General features: G+C 31.0%; 8 protein-coding genes across 9 annotated transcripts; 7 read left to right on the top strand and 1 right to left on the bottom strand.

The window, feature by feature from the left end:
- Window positions 1–532: 532 nt before the first annotated feature.
- On the bottom strand, window positions 533–3095 carry LOC145950247 (uncharacterized). Its single transcript, XM_083061308.1, has 6 exons — window positions 3010–3095; window positions 2777–2910; window positions 2528–2629; window positions 2017–2358; window positions 1270–1944; window positions 533–1173 (listed from the first exon to the last, which is right to left on the bottom strand). Exons 1-6 carry the CDS (start codon window positions 3093–3095, stop codon window positions 533–535), a joined length of 1980 nt encoding a protein of 659 aa, XP_082917434.1.
- Window positions 3096–4406: 1311 nt separating this feature from the next.
- Window positions 4407–4959, top strand: LOC109799052 (uncharacterized). Its single transcript, XM_020359537.3, has one exon. The coding sequence runs from the start codon at window positions 4461–4463 to the stop codon at window positions 4722–4724; it is 264 nt and encodes an 87-aa protein (XP_020215126.1). The 5' UTR covers window positions 4407–4460; the 3' UTR covers window positions 4725–4959.
- Window positions 4960–6128: 1169 nt separating this feature from the next.
- Window positions 6129–6694, top strand: LOC109798344 (uncharacterized). Its single transcript, XM_020358572.3, has one exon. It carries the CDS (start codon window positions 6241–6243, stop codon window positions 6499–6501), a length of 261 nt encoding a protein of 86 aa, XP_020214161.1. The 5' UTR covers window positions 6129–6240; the 3' UTR covers window positions 6502–6694.
- A 145-nt stretch (window positions 6695–6839) lies between these two features.
- Window positions 6840–8916, top strand: LOC109798343 (uncharacterized). The gene has a single exon (XM_020358571.3). It carries the CDS (start codon window positions 8425–8427, stop codon window positions 8683–8685), a length of 261 nt encoding a protein of 86 aa, XP_020214160.1. The 5' UTR covers window positions 6840–8424; the 3' UTR covers window positions 8686–8916.
- A 332-nt stretch (window positions 8917–9248) lies between these two features.
- Window positions 9249–9833, top strand: LOC109798342 (uncharacterized). Its single transcript, XM_020358568.3, has one exon. It carries the CDS (start codon window positions 9366–9368, stop codon window positions 9642–9644), a length of 279 nt encoding a protein of 92 aa, XP_020214157.2. The 5' UTR covers window positions 9249–9365; the 3' UTR covers window positions 9645–9833.
- A 1088-nt stretch (window positions 9834–10921) lies between these two features.
- LOC109798345 (uncharacterized) lies at window positions 10922–11485 on the top strand. Its single transcript, XM_020358573.3, has one exon. The coding sequence runs from the start codon at window positions 11045–11047 to the stop codon at window positions 11303–11305; it is 261 nt and encodes an 86-aa protein (XP_020214162.1). The 5' UTR covers window positions 10922–11044; the 3' UTR covers window positions 11306–11485.
- Window positions 11486–14001: 2516 nt separating this feature from the next.
- Window positions 14002–14556, top strand: LOC109798911 (uncharacterized). The gene has a single exon (XM_020359345.3). The coding sequence runs from the start codon at window positions 14100–14102 to the stop codon at window positions 14379–14381; it is 282 nt and encodes a 93-aa protein (XP_020214934.1). The 5' UTR covers window positions 14002–14099; the 3' UTR covers window positions 14382–14556.
- A 3922-nt stretch (window positions 14557–18478) lies between these two features.
- Window positions 18479–21471, top strand: LOC109798671 (vesicle-associated protein 4-1). Of its 2 annotated transcripts, XM_020359019.3 has the most exons (7): window positions 18479–18970; window positions 19458–19528; window positions 20082–20163; window positions 20256–20377; window positions 20485–20562; window positions 20879–20998; window positions 21096–21471. In XM_020359019.3, the coding sequence occupies exons 1-7, from the start codon at window positions 18706–18708 to the stop codon at window positions 21153–21155; spliced, it is 798 nt and encodes a 265-aa protein (XP_020214608.2). In that variant the 5' UTR covers window positions 18479–18705; the 3' UTR covers window positions 21156–21471. The 2 variants fall into 2 exon arrangements, with proteins under 2 accessions (XP_020214608.2, XP_020214610.1); XM_020359021.3 differs by lacking the exon at window positions 19458–19528.
- The last annotated feature ends 928 nt before the right edge of the window (window positions 21472–22399 follow it).

The following is a 22399-nucleotide window of genomic DNA, read 5'->3' on the forward strand; positions in this document are numbered from 1 at the left end:
ATATAAAATAGAATTAAATAATTTCTGTCTAAGTTTTATGTATTTTAAAAATAAAGATATTTAATTTTTAATTAATTTATTTGTATTCTGTTTAATTTATATTTTTGCAGAGATGATTTTAAATTAAAATAAAAATAAATTTAATTAATTAACGTGTTATTTAATATAATAACGTGTTATTTAAGTTTATTTAATAAAAATTTATTTAATTTTAAAATTGAATTTAATTATTTCTGTGTAACTTATATTTAATTTATTTAATTTTAAAATTGAATTTAATTATTTAATTTTAAATATTTTCTGTTTTAGTTAGAAGTATTTAGATATTTTCTGTGTAACTTATATTTTTTAATAGAAAGTGATTTTTAAAATTTGAATTCATTTATTCTAATTTTGTGTAAATTTTATTTATTATGAAAATAATTTTTTTTAAAATATAAATTAATTTATTTTAATAACGTGTAATTTAAATTAAATTTTAAAAAAATTTAAAATTTAAAATTGAATTTAATTATTTCTGTGTAACTTATATTTATTTTAAGTCTTCATTTCCGATTGGTTCCCACGGACCAGAGTAGGCTTTTAAAACATAATCACAGGTATAAACAGGATCTATAAACTGGTAGTAATCAATGCTAACAACACCACATGCAGCTATAACATGAGAACAAGGATAGTGAAATGCTGTAAACTTTCCGCATTGACAGTATCGTTGCTGTAAATTGACTACCCATTTCTTCCCTCCTGTTTGTGTTACTGGATCAAATGCCTCTTCAACCTCAAATTTTGAAGATTGAATATCGTATCTACAAACTTGATGGGAACAAGCCTCTTCTTGATTTTTTTGCAGAGCCTCAACCAACTTTGAAACGAAGACCTTCCCAGATGAAACATCGGCTAAAGCACGACTACCACGATTACTAAAATATTCAGCGCACCTGGTATAAGTAGACCGAACTAATGCAGTGATAGGCAGATTTCTACAATCCTTTAACACCTTGTTAACACATTCAGACAAATTTGTTGTCATATGACCATATCTTCGACCATCTGCATCATATGCCATGCTCCATTTGTCTTTTGATATCGCTCCTATCCACCTTTCAACATCAGGGCTAGATTCACAAAACTTTTGCAAATTGCGATAAAAAATGTGCTTACACGGTGTATACCCTACATACCAATTAAAAACAATACAGAATATAAAAAATTTAAAATTATTAAAAAACATTTTGAAATAAATAAATAAATTGATATAACAATACGTACCTAACTTCACAAGCTTTTGTTTAAGTTTCACATCCTTGAATCGAGTATTAAAATTACTTGCAATGTGCCTAATGCAGTACTTGTGATATGCATTTGGCGGTCTCCAACCAATTGCCTCATTCTCAATGGCCGATTTAATGCTACGATGTCGATCAGATATTAAACATATCCCTTCTTTGTTTGTAACATGTAACCGCAAATGAGACAAGAACCACGACCACGCAAGTAATGTTTCTCCTTCAACCACAGCAAATGCAAGAGGAAGAACGTTGTTATTACCATCTTGTGTTGTAGCAATTAACAATGTACCTCGATACTTGCCATATAGATGAGTGCCATCAACTTGTATCAACGGTTTACAAAAATTAAAGGCATCACAACACGGCTTGAATGTCCAGAATAATCTGTGAAATTGACGATAACCACGATGACAACGATTACCAACAAAAAACTCATCATGACACAGATCGTAAAATGACCCTGGAGCAATTTCTTTCATGTATTGCAGCCATCGAGGTAAATAAGCATACGATTCTTCCCAATCTCCAAAAACGTTAACAATTGTCTTTTGTTTCGCCATCCAAGCCTTTCTATACGATATTTTGAACCCAGTTTGAGATGTTATTCTCTCTTGGATAAGGCTAATCTTGATTGATGGATCTTGGTTAACCATTCCTACATATTACATATTAGTAAACACTAAGATAAATTATTATTCATATAAACTATAAAATTTGCAAAACTTACCTTGTATAAATGTTGCAATTAACTCAGAATCTAACTTAGCATGATCTTGCGACAAAGACATGTTCAAACACGTATGACGTCCACCCCACTGAGTCACTTTCCACTTATCAGATCTCTTTGACTCAATGGCTCTCATGTACCATCCACATCCATCATGTGCATTTGGACATTTAACAACCCACTTAGTCTTTTTCGACTCAACCACATAAAAACTTTGATGCATTCTCATTGCATTTTGCTTGACTGCATTTTTAACTGCATCTTTATTCTCAAACTCCAACCCGACATATAAATCTTGCCCAATTGACCAAGTACTACCGACATCCATCCCTGGGATATCTTCTTCATCAGGATGATTCCAATTGATGTTAGTGTAGTGGGGTAAATTACCCCAAAATTGACTTCCACCTATTTTCAAAATAATGAATTTAGTAATTTCAATAAAATCAATTTCAACAAATTATTTTAAACAAATAACAAATTATTGACATATTTAATTTTCAAATGTTACCTTCAGTAGATGGATACATTGAAATTGGTTGAACCATTGGACTATTAACAACAACATTTGGTTGCACCTCATCATCAGATGGTTCACAATTATCAATTTCATCTTCATTGGATTCATCAATGCTTTCATATGATGATGAAACATGATAGTCTTCATCATCTTCGTCATCTTCATCTTCATCTCTTGTGATCAAAGGTGATCGTTCAATTGACAAATTTTCTAATGAAAAAGTAGAAGATTCTTGCATACCTATTTCAGCATATAATTCCATTATTGCCATCACATTCTGGCTCTGAAATGCTTCTATCATGCATTGTACATCATCATCGTCACTCAATTCCAATGAAGAATATATGTTGTTCTCACCTTGTGAAACTAAAAATCTGTAACTTACGGATAATATCACTTGATTTGAGTTAAGATTAAACTTGTTGTGAATTCTTCTTTTTAATATATCCAAAGTGATACCTCATTTGATATACATTCCTTTTCTTGGTCCATCAAATGTTACACCTTCAGCACCTTCATACATCTTTCCAGTGTAAATATAAGCAATCATTTGATCCATAATATCTACAACCAAAAAAATTAATTAGTGCAAATACGTACTATTTATATCTTAAAAAAATAAATACTCACCGAATTACAAGCAAACGTAACTGGTTCAGAGAATTCACTCACACCAAAACGTAACTGATAAATATATAATTTGAACTGTGAAAAAGACGTAGCTGGGAAGTGGTATATATAGTGATAGTGGCGCTATGGGCCATAGCGACACAGTGTCGCTGTAGGCCACAGCGCCTCTTTTAAATAATTTAAATAAAAAAATATATTCTGAAAATTAAAGAAATTACAGAAAAATAAACTTTATATTTATAAATTCATATTTAAATGGTTATATAAAATAAATAAATTTTCAAACACAAAAACTAAATAATTTACAAAAAAAATTAAAAATAAATACAGGCGCTGTGGCCTACAGCGACTTTAATGGCGCTCTAGGCTACAGCGCCTCTTTTAAATAATTTAAATTAAAAAATATATTCTGAAAATTAAAGAAATTACAGAAAAATAAACTTTATATTTATAAATTCATATTTAAATGGTTATATAAAATAAAAAAATTTTCAAACACAATAACTAAATCATTTACAAAAAAAAAATAAAAATAAATACAGGCGCTGTGGCCTACAGCGACTTTAATGGCGCTGTAGGCTACAGCGCCTCTTTTAAATAATTTAAATTAAAAAATTATTCTCAAAATAAAACAAATTACAGAAAATTAAAATTTATAATTATTTATAAATTCATATTTAAATGGTTATGATAAATAATAGAATTTTGCACACAAAAACTAAATAATTTACAAAAAAAAAAAAATAAATAAATTTGAGGCGCTGTGGCCTACAGCCAAGTCGCTGTAGGCCACGGCGCCACTTGCATAAAATACTTAAAAATTATTTTTTAAATTACGTTTATTAATAACTGTTTTTTATTTTTATAAATAAATTATAAGTAAACTAAGTTGATCTTTTTAAGGTTACATTTAAATTATTTAAGTTTTTTTTTTTTTTTTCTTAGGTGGTGTCGCTGTGGGCTACACCATCTTTTTTGGTCCAGAAGTTGTGATGGATCAGCCCATAGCGACACTTGTTTGGCTCATTCCAGCGCAAAAAAAAAAAAAAAAACCACGTGGCAGGGGTGTCGCTGTGGGCCACAGCGACACTGTTGAAAATAACCCCAAAGGCGTAAATACTTTTGAAACAGCCCCAATTGCGTAAATAAGTTGGTCAACCACCCCACTTTGGTCAAAAACCCTTGGTTCCGCTTTATTTCCATGTCATCTGCTTTCCTCTTTATATTAAGGACCACCTTTCCATTCCCTTCATTCATAAATTTTACTACTTTGGTCTAAGAGAAGAATTACAAGATGACTTCAGCAATTAACGCTTGGAGTGTGGCAGCCAGTGTTGGAGTTGTGGAGGTCTTGAAAGACCAGGGAATCTGCAGGTGGAACCATGCTTTAAGGTCAATTCAACGGCATGTCAAGAGCCATGTCGGGTCATTCTCTCAGACAAAGAAACTTTCTTCTTCTTCGGCTATGGTCTTTACAAGACTAAAACATGAGAAGGCAATACAGTCAGAGGAGTCTTTGAGAACGGTTATGTACTTAAGCTGTTGGGGTCCCGACTAGATAACATAAGGAACGCCAATAAGTAAATAAATACTACTTTTCTTTCAATTCAAGGAATCAAGCTTTGTCACAAGTCACAAGTGAAGATGAGGGTTGAGATTTCTGGGGTCATAAGCGTGTATAGTAATGAAACAATTGTTGCCTTTGTGACAATTATGTAAATTTTGATAAAGATAGTGTTCACTGTATAGCATATTACCAAATTTTATCTGTGTTATTTAGTTTTTTTCTTCAACTTCCATATGCCCAATTCTTCCTATGAGGGTTAAAAATCACCAGTTTATGTTAAAATTTGTCTGCTCAAACCTCTTTGATTTCAGAAGAGAAAAAAAGGAGAAGGAAATGGCAGTAGCTCCTATTTCCTTTGTTTCTAATCACATTAAATAAGGCTCATACTAAATTGGAGGAAGATCAATATAATCACGGTAAAGGACATGGCTTAAGATTAATGCTGAAAAGCGAACTGCATGCAACTGAAGTCTCTTCATGAACTTCAATATCCATTAGTTGATTGATTCTCTCAGAAAAATAATATAATGGGTCCTTATTGATATTGAAATATCGCAACTCATTTGTAAAAGAAGGTGACTATCATGTAATTGATCCACCAACGTTAATTTTCCTCTTCGAGGTGAATATCGCACTGTTTGGCTTATACATGGATACTTAACCATAAAAAAACTCAAAGCCCTAAACATATATAAATCAACAATGGACTAAACATACCAACAATGGATTTTGCTTCATAAGGATGACTTCGGTGTTTTGTATCTGAGATACTAGCTGTTCTGTCTGGTTTTCATTCTCTAATCCCATAGCAACAATTTTTTTTTTCCTTTTGTATCAAGCACTCATTTTTGAATAAAATAAAAGTAGCCACAATCTTACACAAACTTCACATGAAATATTAAGAATTTAAATCTTGTAAGTTTTCCTTTAAAAAGTTATTTAATTACTATCGCCAGTCCAATGATTAGTGGATTATTGGACCGAATGTATGCATCTTTAGATAAGTGAGTTTATGTTAAATTAAAAACATCACCATTTAACTGACCAGTTAGTTATTCATTGTTTGAATATAGTAATTTTAAAATGCATTAAAAAAATTAAACAGCAGACAAGTAATTCAATTCTCCTCCGAAAAACCAGGGTGTGCAGTTGATTGATTTTATACCACAATCATTAATTTTATATCCTTGCAAACGGTGTGCGGGTGTTGTCTACAAGTGAAATACGCGGTGGAATTTGCTATTGGCAAAGTAACTCGGTGGCACTTAAGTGAAGTGACAGTGACATGACATGTGGTCCTACCAAAACAAAAACCACTGGCTTCACCAGCCAATGGTTTTTCCAAATGTTCGGCATGTATTTTACCTTTGGACTCTATATAAGTAACTCTTTTTCTGTTTCTTTCATCAAAGCTTTGAAATCTGATAGAAATCAACTTTAGTTTGTGTCATCCAGAAAACTAAAAGCAAAGAGCTAGTAATAGTATTGATCAAAGAAACAGTTGGAGATGAGTTGTTCAGCGCACAAAGCTTGGATTGCAGCAACTAGTGTTGGAGTTGTGGAGGCCTTGAAGGACCAGGGTCTGTGTAGGTGGAATCACGCTTTCAAATCTGCTCAACATGTCATCAAAACCCATATTGGATCTTTGTCACAAGCAAAGAACTTTTCCTCTTCTTCTATGGTTTCTTCTTCTAGCAGATTAAAGGGGAAGCAGTCAGAGGAATCATTAAGGACTGTTATGTACTTGAGCTGTTGGGGTCCCAATTAGAGAATAAGGGAAATATGGATATTAAATTTTTGTTCTTTGACAATGGGGGCCTGAGATTTCTGTAGTTGTATTGGATTTGTATTGGTTCTTGGATAGTAAGAGGAATTGTTTGTCCTTTGTGACAAATTGATGTAAATATGGTAAATGACAAGTCAGGTTTTCCAAATTGAAAATGCCTTCACTTTTTCATTCATCTATATTCTCACTTTTATACGTGGATTGTTCCAACATACATTCTTTCCTTTTGGTCTGAGAACTTCAAGTTCAATCTTAGGGATAAAAAGCCTCAACCATGCTTACAAATGCAAAATTACAAACTGAAATTGGACTTTTTTTAGCAGCAGCTGAATAAAAGGGTTAAGAAAATACTTATCATTCTCAATAAGCTGTGTTGGATAAAAATAGGGTTTTGATGCAGGTTCAAGATTGTTTATTTATATATGACATATATGAAAAAATGACAAAACTTTGATTAATTAATGAGCATTGATCATGCTATAAGAAAACAGTATGACCAAGTAAAAGCAATTTAAACCTTACAAACTTTGAAGAACTTTACTAGCATGTAAAAAGTTGAGGTTGAAATTTTGGTTTGGGGTAAGTTGTAGTTTGTTAGGCTTCATATAAATATTAATATAAAACTATACGAATACGATCATACGATTCTCACGAAGATCAGAAAGATAACTCATCTCTCTATCTATGGGGAAAGCCTTTCAAAATTCTTGTTGTATCTGGACTCTGGAGTTTGCTTGACAATCAATAGAAACATATTTCACGATAAAGAATTAGAAAATACATTTTTGTCAAGGAAAAGGATCATGTTTCTCGTTGTGTCATTCGTCTATATAGAAAACAGAGGCTTTTAGCCTTGTATAAAGCACTTAATTTGTTCATTCTGTTACAACCACTTAATTTTTATCCATGCTGGATTTTGGAGTCCGTGACTATCGATCCATAAAAGAAGATCATGTTTAATGTGTTTCCTAGTATGTTATCAAATTGTCATAATTTCTGAGTTATTAACATGCTGGCTATATAAAACCATGGTAAACACGCCTGCTATTCCCCATTATTGCCACGGAGAAAAGCAATTCCAGTTGATAGATCAGATATGAATATGATATTTCTGTGAATCAGGAAGTGTTGATAGAAACATTTCAATCACAAATCCTAGACAAAGCTACTTAAATTTTTCAGTTAACATATAACATAGATGGAGCTACGTTATAGGTGGACAACTTGTGCAAACACTAGTTAATTATTTTCACATCCATGATTTGAGCTTAACTTGTAAACAAATTTGTAATACATGTCTTTCTTGTAACTTTTTCTTTTGAGCTATCTGTCTAATGTATTTGATTAGTAACTTTTATTAAGATTTGAGACGAGTACAACTTTACTTATTTACATCATTCTTGATGTTAAGGTTCAGTAATTATAATAACTTAGAAAGTGCAAATAAAGACGATATATCAAGCATTTTCAATTTGTCTCAACTCTCAACACTCACCACTCACCAGGGTCTATACTCTATAGTAAACCGTGTGCTCGTGCTGTCTTCAAGTGAAGCTAGAGTCTTATCTATATAAGCAAGTAGGTAACACTTGAGTGAAGTGACACAGACATGTGGTCCTACAAAGGAGGATCAATCATCATAGCCAGCAACATCAATATCAATAGTAACTAGTTTTCTTCCCCCTACCAAAAATCATGGTTTCTCATGCCAGTAGTTTTTCCAAATTAACTTAGCCACTTTCTCTCTATATAAGTAACACTTCTCTCCATTTGCCTCATCAAACAAACATCTAATTTGCCAGTGTTCTCTTGATTACCACATTACACTAGCATCAACTGCAGCTATATAACTTCCGTCATTTGAAAGAAACTTTAGAAAAGAGTTTTGATCATAGAAGTAGCAAAATGAATTCAGCAGGGAGAGCATGGATTGTGGCAACTAGTGTTGGAGTTGTGGAGGCCTTGAAGGATCAGGGCATATGCAGGTGGAACCATGCTTTAATATTAGCTCAGAAACAAGTGAAAAGCCACGTTGGATCTTTGTCACAGGCAAAGAAATTTTCCTCTTCTTCTATGGCTTCTACTTCTAGCGGATTGAAGGGGCAGAAGCAGTCAGAGGAGTCCTTAAGAACTGTTATGTACTTAAGTTGTTGGGGTCCTAACTAAGTAGACGGAATTTTTTTTTTTTGAATTTTTTAATTTAATTTGTAGCCACAAAAATGAATGAGACCTGAGATTTCTATAATCTATTCCAATGTTGGCTTAGTCCTGGTTATTGTATGGTAAAACAAGTATCCTATTATGACCGTTAGATGTCATGTAAATGTAATTATGATGATAATGGCAATTGCCAAGTCATTTTTTTTAAAGTTGGAAATTACGTTCATCTTTATAAAATACTGCCAGATCTTTATTCCTACATATCATGTTACATTTTTCTTTCAAAGGTTACCGGTTCCTATGATTTTATTAAATATTAATGCTTATATATTTATGGGTCCATACAAAATATGTCAGGCTGCAAACAATGATGCCACGTCAAATTCAATAGCACTTAGCAAATAGATACACGTGGTCCTACTTCTTAGTCCTATTACTCAGGATGCATGTATCTGATCCTTAATCATATAGCCCATTGTCTTTCCAAAAACCACCGGTTTACTTACCCTTGTTTTCCTAAAATATATGGTCGTTTCCACCTGTTTGCAACTTTGCTATTTCCATGTGCCTCCCTCTATAAAGGACCACCTTCCTCACATTTCCTCATTCATTCGTAAATCTCATTTTGGTGTTATCTACTCATCAAAAGCCAACTAGTCTAAGAAATATTACAATATCATCACAAGATGAGTTCAACAATTAGAGCATGGAGTGTGGCAGCTAGCGTTGGAGTTGTGGAAGCCTTGAAAGACCAAGGCATCTGCAGGTGGAACCATGGTTTAAGATCAGTTCAACAGCATGTCAAAAGCCATGTTGGGTCATTCTCTCAGGCAAAGAAGATTTCTTCCTCTTCTTATTCTTCCTCTTCTGCTATGGTCTCCACAAGGCTAAAAAATGAGAAGGCAAAGCAGTCAGAGGAATCATTGAAGACGGTTATGTACTTAAGCTGCTGGGGTCCCAACTAGATAACATAAGGCCAACAACAAATTATTCTTTTTCTTTCAATTCTAGGAATCAAGCTTGAGTCTCAAAAGAAAGATGAGGGTTCAGATTTCTGGGGTCGTAGATTACTTGCCTGATGATGTTACAATCAGTATGTAAATTTTGATAAATCATAGTGTTCACCATTAATTACCAAAGTTTTACTTGTGTTATTTAGTTTTCTTCCCACTTTCATGCGCCTAATTCTTTTTGAGGGTATAAAAAGACGTTACATTGAAATTTGTCTATTCAAACTGCTTTGATTTCAAAAGTGGAAAAAATGAGGTGGAGATGGAGGTATTACCTATCTTCTTTGTTTAATCAATTTAAAAAATCCAGGGCTCATACTGAAAGATCGATTTAATCACCGTTTAAGGGAGTGTTTATATAGGGTGTGTTTATATAGATTCCATCGTGAGAGTATTGCTGAAAACAGAAAAGCAAACTAGACGCTACTTAAGTCTCTTGATGCACTTCAATATCCATGAGTTGATTCTATGAGAAAAGTAATTTAATGTATTTGAGCTATTGGGGTCCTTGTTGATTTTGGAATATTGCAACTCATTTGTTAAAGGTGACTATCATGTAATTGATCCACCAACGTCCGTTTTTCTCATCAAGGCTAAGCAATTTTAGCAGTAAACAGTAAATGCAAAAAAAAAAAAAAAGAGTACTACTGTACAATTGGCCAAAACTCAAACTCGATTGTTTTATGATTAGGCCTAACTGCTTGGATTTACATTGATAGTTAACCAAAAAACATTCATTTGTTCCGTCAAGATATATAAATCAACACTGGACTTTGCTTTAGAAGGATGATTTTGGTGTTTTGTAACTGAGATAGCTCAAAGGGTTGAGTTAAAATCGATAGAATGTGTAACGAATTTCAAACATGCTGTGAATATAGTGTAGTTATTTTAATGCCTAAAAACAAGTTAAGCACCAAACAAGCGATTCGATTCCCTTCCCAGAAACCAGCAGTTGGTTGATTTTGTAGCATAATATAAAAGAATGAATAATTAAATTTTAGAGTAAACTACTTTACTCGTAAATCGTAATATTAATATATCCTGAAAACGGTGTGCGGCGTTGTCTACCAGTGAAATGCGTGGAATTTGCTATTGGCAAAGCAACTAGGTGGCACTTAAGTGAAGTGACAGTGACATGTGGTCCTACCAAAACAAAAACCACTGGCTTCACCTGCCAATGGTTTTTCCAAATATTCGGCATGTCTTTCACCTTTGGACTCTATTAAGTAACTCTTTTTCTCTGTTTCTTTCATCAAAGCTTTAAAATCTGATAGAAATCAACTTTAGTTTGTGTCATCCAGAAAACTAAAAGCAAAGAGCTAGTAATAGTATTGATCAAGGCAGAAGTATAGGAGATGAGTTGTTCAGCACACAAAGCTTGGATTGCAGCAACTAGTGTTGGAGTTGTGGAGGCCTTGAAGGACCAGGGTCTGTGTAGGTGGAATCACGCTTTCAAATCTGCTCAACATGTCATCAAAACCCATCTTGGATCTTTGTCACAAGCAAAGAACTTTTCCTCTTCTTCTATGGTTTCTACTTCTAGCAGATTAAAGGGGAAGCAGTCAGAGGAATCATTGAGGACTGTTATGTACTTAAGCTGTTGGGGTCCCAATTAGAGCATTAAGTAGAGACAAATTTTCATTTATTTATTTAATTTGAAGGTACAAAGATGAATAGGGTCAGAGATTTCTATTCACATATTGGCTCTGTGCTAGTTTGTAACAGTAAACCAAGGATTATATGTCTATCATGACTGATCATTATGCATATTCCAGTTTGATTCTTGATCGTGAAAATATTGTCACAAGTACCTTGAAATTGGAGGAATCATCAAGTCATCTATCTAATAAGCAATTAAAAAACGAGTATGTATTATTTATGAAAGGGCTTTGTACCTTTGGCGTGTCAAAGAAAGTGGAGTAACACATCAGCGAGATGATGTCTACACAAAAGAGAGACAATTTATGCAATGGTAGTGTAAAGAACTCTACAACGTTGTTCATCGAAGAGCCAAATGCTAGCTTATGGCACCATGTTGCCACTAGGCACATGAACATCTCTAGGCATTAACATGTTACACGTGGATAAAATTATTATAAGTGAAAATTCTTTTTTACAAGTATTTAATACAATTGTTTTTAGATAATTTTTTTTCAATAAATATTTAGCACAACTGTTTCTAGGAGGACTCAAATTCGATATCATTAAGCTAAAATAATCATCTGTGTTAGTTGGTGTATGTCTTCATCAGATTCTATATATAAGATTGAACTTTATTTGTTGTAACTATTTTTTATATAATTAAACAACGTATTGACATCTTAATGTGTTAGTTGTTTTATGTGTTTATCAGATTCTATAAGATTGAATTTTATTCGTTGTAACTATTTTTTATATAATTAAATAATGGACATTAATTTGGGTTGAATTTTATTTGTTGTAACTATTTTTTATATAATTAAACAATGGACATTAATTTGGGTTGGCACAAGTAGTGTTAATCAAATGGTTAGGTTTTGAATGGTAACTCTTACTAATGCTAAAAATTTAAGTCAGGAGAAAATGTTCTATTTAATGTATGTTAAATTTTTTAGAGAAATTGTCTCCCATCTAAATTATATTTTTAGTATGTTTATTTTTTTCAATTTACAGTTTTTCTCTCTCAATTTTAAAATACAGTCATTTAATTTTTCTAATTTTAAAATATAAAATTTTGGTTTTTTAGTCAAATTGACATCTATTAATCATTAAATTTTAGCATTTACATATATTTAAGTGATGTGACATTTAATATTATTGGCATTTGAAAAAAGAACCTAAAATAAATTTCATGCTAATAGAATTTATTGATAAAATAAATATCAAATACTCGTTAACAAATATATAAATGATAATATTTTGCATGTTATTTTTAAATTTTTATTCATACATTTCATGTCAGTAAATATTACATAGTTAAATGGTGACAAGTAAATGGGAAATGTAAAAATATAATGAACAATAAATATTAAATTAACAATATGACTAAAATTTTGTATTTTAAAAAATAGAAGAATTAAATGTTTCTATTTTAAAATAGAGAAAAAAATTATAATTTAGTCATATTATATAATATAAATATATATGAGGAATCATTGATTCTAAAAGTAAGTTTATCTTAATAACTCATGTTCTACATCAAATTTCAACAATTTAATTGTTAAATTAAATTTTTTTAATGTATAGATCGAATTTGTAGATTTTTTTAAAATTTAAAAACTATTTAATATTATAATTAATTTAAATTAATATATAATCATAAAAATATTTTATAAATGAACTTGAATTCATATAATAAAATATCAAATAATTTTTATTTTTATTTTTAAATTTATAAACTTAATTTATATGTTAAGAACTTTTAATTCAATGATTAAATTATTAAAATTTAATGTAAAATATGTAATATTAATTTTCTATATAATAGTTGGGATGCTTATTGTAATAATATAGTTACAAAATTAATCAAAGAGTTAAATACAAATAGTTAATATGTTAAATTCAATCAAATCATTGGGACAATATTCGATTCAGGTCCTAGAAAAAAATAATTTTTTATAAAATTTTATTTATTTTCTAATTAAATTAAATTAATTTAAGATAAAGTCTTAAAATATTAGTAAAATATAATAACAAGATTAACTAAAATACAATATTTAAATGATGAATTCAATTGTTTATACTTTATATAGCATAAGATTGTAAATTGTTTTATGTATGTGGCGATTCTATCCTTTTTAGTCTCACATCACGTCATATTATGTGATTAAGTTACCGTGTGGGTTTGTTTTGCCTTGAAGCAACAAAACTCAACATGTGACGAAAATTCTATTGTTGATGAGTAGTGATGAGTGAGCATGTGCTAAACTATCTTTATACGGAAAGAAAATATCTTTATTCAGAAGCTAAATCACTGGTTTATCATACTCTCAAAACCACCAACTATCTTGTTTGCCCCATTTGCCTTATTTGCCTAGGCATCATGCATACTTTAATTAAAATTCTACATTTGTTTTATAACTTGCAAACTTTGAAAGATTACAAAAAGATAACTTAGTCTCAGCAACGATGCCACCTCAACTTGAATAGCAAACACGTGTTCCTATTACTCAGGATGGATACAACCTCTTTCTCAATCATAGCCCATTGTGTTTCCTAAAACCACCGGTTTACTTCCCCTGGTTTCCTCAAAACCTATGTCCATTTCCACCTGTTTGTAACTTTTCTATTCCCATGCATGTGTCCCTCTATATAATATATATAAGGGAAATCTTCCTTTCATTTCCCCATTCATAAATCATACTTGGTGTCATTCATTTTCTCTCTACAAAACCCACCTACTACAGTTAAGAAGAACTACAAGATCACAAGATGAGTTCAGCAATTAAAGCTTGGACCGTTGCAGCTAGCGTTGGAGTTGTGGAGGCCTTAAAAGACCAAGGTATCTGCAGGTGGAACCATGCTTTAAGATCAGTTCAACAGCATGTCAAAAGCCACGTTGATGTTGGTTCATTCTCTCAGACAAAGAAGCTTTCTTCATCCTCTTCTAGTTCTTCTGCTATGCTCTTCACAGGGCTAAAAAAGGAGAAGGCTAAGCAGTCAGAGGAGTCATTCAAGACGGTTATGTACTTAAGCTGCTGGGGTCCCAATTAGATATCATTGGCCCCATAAGAAAATATTCCTTTTCTTTCAATTCAAGGAATCATGCTTTGTCACAAGTGAAGATGAGGGGTCAGATTTCTGTGTTTAGTAATGAAACAACTCTTGTCTTTGTGTCATTCCTTGTGTAAATTTTGATAAATGATACTACAGTGTTCAGTGTTCGCAATTCCCAGCTTTTATTTGTTTTGTTTGTGTTTCCAATTCTTCCTTCCTGTGAGGGTAAAAAGGATCAGTTTGGATTAGAATTGTCTGCTCAATTCTAGCAGTAAACAAGTAAATGGAAAGAAGATTAGTATACAATTGGCAATAAAGATTAACAAACGAACTTTTCATATGACAAACTCAAGCTCGACTTGGTTTGTTTCTAAAATTAAGATGGTTAGATCTAACTGATTAATTGGCTTACACATGGATAATTAACCTTAAAAAGTCGTGTGTTTAATGTTTAGTCAACATGTACAAACCAACACATCCACTGGTCTTTACCTTCAAAAGGATGCATGCTTGTGGTGTTTTGTATCCGAGATAGCTGTTGTCTTGTTTTCAATCTTTATTCCAATAGAACCAAAAAAACAAGTTAATTAAATTTAAAACAAGTTTTTTTTTAATGTTATAAAAGTGATTAGAGCCATATAAAGTTACAGTTGAGTGGCATGAAAATATTGTGTAGTATTATTTCAGAGTACTTATCACACTATTTTTAATATATCTTCTTTTATTGTTTAAAATATATTGAAAATTATAAAATTACAAGTGCATATTATGTTATTGAGATTTTTCTAATTGTAATCTCCTGTGTAATTAATTATCAAGCTGGGCCATGATGAATTGGAATGAGCCCAGCCCAGTATAAGATCTGGTCCTGCAAATACATTCCTTAAGCAGGAGCAGGTAGAGAGGGGTCCAAGCTTTGAAGGAATTGCTTCATTATGTCGCATAGTGTTACCTGCTCAATATAAGTAGGTACAAGTATTTAAAACCGAATCAAACTGTGTCAATAAAAAAATAACCAAACTAATAACTTTTTTATTTAACTGCAATCAAACTAATAACTAAAAAATTGAAAATTGAAAAAACTACAAATTTTTTAGTTCAATTTTTAATTTTTATGGTTAAAATCCAACCAAATAAATTCTTTGAACCTTCAATATACTTATACTAAGATTTTAGTATGTTTAGCGTGTAAAATAAATATTTATTTTATACAACCAAAAAGTTATAGTAAATAAACATTACTAAATATATAAATTATAGTATAATTAAAATTTTTAATTAATTAATCTTTTATGATAAAAAATTATATTATAATACTATTATAATATAATCACAGTCTCATGTTATTAAATAAGTACAGATACATGTGTTTATAAATATACAATTTTTTTTATTAATAAAAGATCTTTTGAAAGATAACAAATAAAAAAAATGAGAACTTAAATTTAAATTGTAGAATCCTACTGTGTATTCACAGATACAACATCATTTTCAATAATTGATGTTCCTTTTAAAAAAATATTTAAATTATAAAACACAAATATTTTTTTTTTCTGACCTATTACTTGTAATTACGTAAATGTGATCATCTAAAAAAAGTTACGTAAATTCCATTTTTAAAGGCTCAATAGAACTCAAGTATTGTTCCAATTGATTTTATTAGTTCTTAAATTAAAAAGAAAAAATAATGTGATATAAAAAGAAATTGGAAAAGCTGAATATTACTTTTTGGCTAAAAGTGCATCCCAACCGTGAACATACTCATATGCAGAAGAGAAAAGTAACTTTGTATTGCAAAAACTGTTGGATTATTCCCTGGCAGATTATTGATAGAGGTTGAAATAATTACCAATTCTTCATAATGATTTTTGTATCTACAAGAAAAGAGATAAAGATGCCTTATGCAACCTCAAGCGTGTGGTTCAGCAGTACGGTTGATCCACGCTTAAGCAAGGTCAGGGGTTTGAATCTTGCCTTGTGTATGCAGCCGCGTTAAATCTTGGGATTAGCTATCCCACCTTTTGAGGTGCCTCTAACGTAGTGAGGAGATTAGTCACTGCTGTCGGGGGTGAATACTCTAGGGACGAACAAAAAAAAGATGCCCTTCTGCAAGAGGGCCACATGGGAGGACCAGTTTGTTTTCTTGTGTTGTCATTCTTAATGACACCACCAACTTGTAATGTTCTAACATCATACCATTTTTAAACACCTCTAACCCTTCCTCTATTCTTTTCAACCACACTCTGATTCGATCAATTCCAGGGATAAGAAAAGAAAATTGACATGTCAATTTTGTAAAAGCATATATCCAAAGGCTTTTTCTATTTTCCCCATATTTGTCACCTTTTGTGGTTTACATTTCAAGCCAAGTCGATTATCGACACTGATTTCGTTTTTGTTCTTATCTAAATTGCTTTTTGTTAAAACGACCGAAACCATAAAACCACCAACCTTTTCTGTGTTTCTGTTTACCAATTGAGTTTGCAATTACCATAATACAATATTTTTATTAGCAAAAACAAATTACTCCTTAAAGTTATTCACCAGAAAAGTAGCAAAGTAGAGAATGACAAAATCATAAGGGTATTACACTTTTTCAGTAAAAAAAAAATAATAAAAAAAATCTACTTTTATTCCTTACAGTATCTTGAAAGCACTTAGCATTTTACTTAAAAAAAGATGGATACAACTTTATTGTAGCAGTTGTTGAATCATTTTGCAGACAGTTACAGATCAATTTAAGTAATGCAGATTAGGAAGCAAATAAAAAAAGAAACCATAGATTCTCAAATAATACTTGTTTTGTTAAGATATATATAATATATCCCAAATTGTGAATAATTAATCAATTTTAGTAACATATTTTTGGGAAACAAATTGAGTAATTACTTGGGAAATGAAAAGGTGGGGATGGCAAATCTTATGTGAAATCTCAAAAAGAAGTTGCAAATGATTGCAGAGAGGGTAGAATCAAACCAACTGTAAAGCCCGGGAACCCACACACAGTTGGACCTCAAAGCCATATATCAAATACAGAAAACTATATCACTCAAATCCGAGTTCTTCAAGAAATGTTTAGGAATGAAATAGGAGATATGAAAAATTAAATTATCATTTTCTTGATTGTAGAGTTTAAAGGCAAAATAGACAAGTGAAAGTGAAATGCTATACCCAAAATTCGGATATTCAAAATATAAGAGATCAGATGGCATATAGTAAATTCCATATTCTCATGCTCTAATTGCTTTTCACATCAATTATTATAACTAGCAAATATTCATGCATTCTACGGTTTTTATACGATACATATGAATATAAAAAAAATTATAAATTGAAAAATATTCAAACTTTATTAAATTATTGATAAAGAAATATAAATTATCATACAAAGGTCTATGTATAAAATTTAATTTAAAATGAATATAGTCTTGTTTAATACTAATTTATAAATATCTGTTATATTTAATGTTAGTTGAAAATTTTTAAATATTGACCAAAATAATTGAAAATATTATATACTTTATTAGATTAGTATTTAAAAATATTAATTTAATATAAATAAATTATAAGCCAAATTATATTTAAAATGTATTTTGATTTTCTAAATTTTAAATTTAGATCAATTTGATTTTCCTAAAATAGTGACCATTTTTAATTTTAATACACCAATCTTTAAATCTCCTTTTTATTTATTTAAAAAAATAAAATTTGTTTCATTAAGTTCATTCCCCATGAAAATTATAGAATTTAATTCATGTTCCAATAAAAAAAGACTATGAATATGAAAACAATAGAAAATAATTTTATATTAGATTTTATATCAATTATTAATTTAATAATCCATTAAAATATTTTTTATGAAAAATATATTTAATATGATGAATATATTTCCATCATAGAACTGATGAAAATCATTTAAAAATACAACTTTTAAAAATAATTATTAAAAAAAAGTAGTAAATTTAGCATATATAAATAGATTGTGTGTAAAAGAAATAACAGCAGATTCTAATTAAATTAAAAAAGAAAAAAAAAGTTAAAATAAGTGTCCTGCACTACCAAATTACCCCAATCATAAAGGTACTAAGAACCACCATTTTGGACAAAACATGAAAAAGTTGTAAGTCACAAAGAACGAAAGGTCACGTTCAATCTTCGTTTTGCTGAGGCAAACTACGTTAAAGAGCAAAGACAACCCAACAAGGCTATCTGATCTGATACAACACTAGTGCCAAAATCCATCTTCACACAAACACAAAAGCTTCAAACTTTGCCTCCAATTCAGCGACCCACTTGCCGGAATCCCATTTCCCGGCCGAGAATGGCGCTGGAGAGTGACAAAACGGGTTCTGATGGGAAAGTTTGGAGCTTTTGCAGCATGCCATTTTGGCAAACAACTCATGCTTCTTCATCTTCTTCTTCAACTTCTTCTATGCATAATAGTGTTCACCATCAGAGTCAGATTCTTCAGTCTCTTGATAGATCCACTCATCCACCTTCCACCACTGTTTCTTCCGTGGCTAAGTCTCTTCTCCCAACAAGGAGAAGGCTCCGTTTGGATCCTCCCAACAAGCTCTACTTTCCTTGTATGTCTCTCATTATTAATCTTCTTTGCTTTTTGGCATCAGATTCTGTTTTCTCTTTTGTTACCTTAACCAATTCAGACTCTGCTTCTTGTGGCTTGTTTCCATTTGATTGCTAGTCAGTGGATTGTTCATGACTAATGTGCCCATTTTTTAGTTTATTTTTTTGTATTTGGTCCTATGAGTTTTAGTCCGACACATCCATAAAAATTAAGTTTTGGTCCCTAACACAAAGACCATAGAAGAATTTCTGGCAGTGATAATCCACCATAAAAAAAGTATGTAGGAAGGAACTAAAATCAAAATGTACAATTTTCTTCATTAGAGACTAAAACAAGAAAACAGGTATAAGGAGCAGGTGAATAGTTTAACCCTTTTTTTGCTTGTATGTTTTGTTGTAATTGGTGTAGGATCGTGGATGCGGTGTGGAGTTTGCATTGGATGTTAGTTTTGTCTTTTGTCTGATATGATGTGTGACTTTGTTTTGAAGATGAACCTGGTAAGCAAGTTAGGAGCGCCATCGCAATTAAAAACACTTGCAGGTCTCATGTAGCTTTCAAGGTGCGGTGCATATGGCTACTGTTGTTTTATTCTCGTGTTATTGAATTCAGAAAGTTGTATTTGACAAGTAACATTGTCATGTTGGTGTTACACATAAGATAAAATTGGAGACTAATTGTGCTTAGTTTGGTTGGGTTGGAAGTTTTGAATGTTGCCGACACTTGTTGTCAATGTGTGTTGACGTTATTGGGAAACATTTATTTAGCTGTGTTTCAGCTTTCTACAATGTGGAAATGTGAGGTCAGAAAAGTTTCTTAGCTGGACTGGAGAAACATTTCTTTAGAGAAACTATAATATTTTTGAAAATTTGGGGTTTTTCATCAAGACAGATTCAAACTCTTAGAAATTTGCTACAATTAGATGATGTTAGGATAGGAAGTGTAACATGTTGAACATGACCATTTTCATATTTGCTTTCGCTGAATATATTTTATAGTATAAGTACTTATGGTTGTGTATTGACTTCAGTGAAATAATTATATCAATTTGTTTGATTGATCTATTTATCCTCTGTTAAGTTAACTACTAATATTGTCATTTTCTTTTATCTTAGTTTCAAACAACTGCACCCAAGAGTTGTTATATGCGCCCTCCAGGTGGTATTCTTGCACCTGGTGAAAGTATAATTGCAACTGGTAATTTATCCTTCCAAACTAGTTTTAAACAAAAGTAGTTGAATGCTTGCAAGTTGGGAAGTTGTCTTACAATTGTGTCATGTACTTGACAGTATTTAAGTTTGTGGAGCCACCAGAGAACAATGAGAAACCAATTGTTGATCAAAAGAGCAGGGTTAAGTTTAAAATCATGAGCTTAAAAGTGAAAGGCGAAATGGACTATGTACCAGAACTGGTAATGTGTTATCGTCCCTTTTTCATTGTGTCTGGCATCATCTTCATGCTTCATCCATAATGCTTTTAAATACTGATCACAGTTGTACCATGTAATTCTTCACGCAGTTTGACGAGCAAAGGGATCATGTAGCAGTAGAGCAAATTTTGCGTGTGGTTTTTCTGGAACCCGAACGCCCTACCCCTGTAAGACTAATATACATGCTAGAAAAATTAAAATTAGTGATGGAAGAATTCAACATAAATTTAAAAAATTCCATCACACCGCCAGAACTTTTCGTTGCAAAATTTGATCATTTATTCATTGTTTTTTGTAACTTATATCTCAAAAGTGTTGCATGGGCGAAAATTTGTGTGGTTTTACCAAGTAGGTTGTGCTTGATCATACATAATTAAGAATTAGTTACTAGTAAATTTGTTGCACATCATATTCACAATGTTTGTGAAATGAACTATTAGTACTATTTTTCTTCTCTAATTTGAAACATGGTTTTTCTCAAAGGCTATGGACAAACTTAAACGCCAGCTGGCGGAGGCCGAGGCCGCGTTGGAAGCAAGAAAGAAGCCCCCAGAGGAGACAGGTCCTAGAGTAGCTGGAGAAGGACTTGTTATAGATGAATGGGTGAGGCACATCAATCATGTTTTTCTCCCATTTTGTGATTGGAACTATATGGTATCATTTCATTTTGTCTCATTCATATTCATTTCCTTTTGTGTAGAAAGAAAGAAGAGAAAGATACCTGGCCAGGCAGCAGGTTGAAGTGGTAGATTCAGTGTAAAATATTTGTTTCATTTTTTTGGCTTGTCCTTAATGTTCACCGATTTGTATGTTCAGAAATTGAATTCCTCGGCCACTGATGTGTCAAATGTGGTTGAGTGACCTAGTGAAAGTGCTCTAAATAGATATTGTGAAAGCATTTCTTTGTTCTATTTAGGTAGCATGTTTGTGGTGTTAGATGTGATTGAATCAATGATTGGTGGGTGGTACTTAATTATACTTCTGCATCAGCTCTTGTAATTTGTAGATAGATATCTACAAATGAAATTGATCTTAGCATCATTAATGTTGTATTTTCATGAAACTATTCCTGTGGATGGATCTGTCTCAGATTGTATGTTGGTGTAGCTTCTTTAGTCTATACAACAAATGTGGGTGCGGGAGTAATATTTTGGTGGTAAACTTTATCCCTAATTCAAATCGTTCTTTCACTTAAAAAGTTTGGTGGTTTGTGCGTCAATTTTGAAAAGAATAAAATTTAGGATTAATATTTCTATTTGTTATTTTCTTTATATAAATTGATGTCTTACCTTTCTAATTAGTGTCATGATTTAATGTTAACTTTTATTACTCAAGTTCTTAAAGGAAAGCTTTAATTTTAACAAAAAAAATTCAAAAAATAATAAGTTTAACGATTTTTCTAATGTGTATTTTGGGCATATTTTAACTATTATTAAAATTCAATATCTATTATCTTTTTTTAGTATATTTATTATGTGAGGGAGTAAATAATAATAAATAACATTAGTTCTGATTTTTAAAACTAATTTGATGTCATTTTTAACCATGTCCTTGCATTTGCTTTTTTTACTTCCAATTAAAACAATAATGAAACAGATTTTAATAATATTTCACTTTAAAGTTTTAGACATTATTTTATGATTTTTTAACTCTATTATGTTTTTGTTGTTGCTGGTTTTATTATTGTTATTGTGAGGTATGTTTCAAATTATATTGGTGTTATAATATAGTGTGGTATGTTTTTCATTTTCTAGTATTATATTGGTGTCTATGAATAATTTTATAAAAATTACTTTTTTGTTTTGATGAAAATAAAAAATAACAATTAAAAATTAAAAAAGAATAACTAACATGTACAAAAATTAAAATAAAATTATTTTAAATATATTTTTACTCCTGATAAAATAAAGTGTTTTAATTATTTGTATAATAATATTTTTTTTTTAATTTTTATTCTTTTAAAATTTAAATTCATTATTTTTTTAATAGTCATTTTTAAGATAT

This window comes from Cajanus cajan, chromosome 8 (assembly GCF_000230855.2).
Source record: "Cajanus cajan strain Asha chromosome 8, NIPB_CcT2T_4, whole genome shotgun sequence".
NCBI lineage: Eukaryota > Viridiplantae > Streptophyta > Magnoliopsida > Fabales > Fabaceae > Cajanus > Cajanus cajan.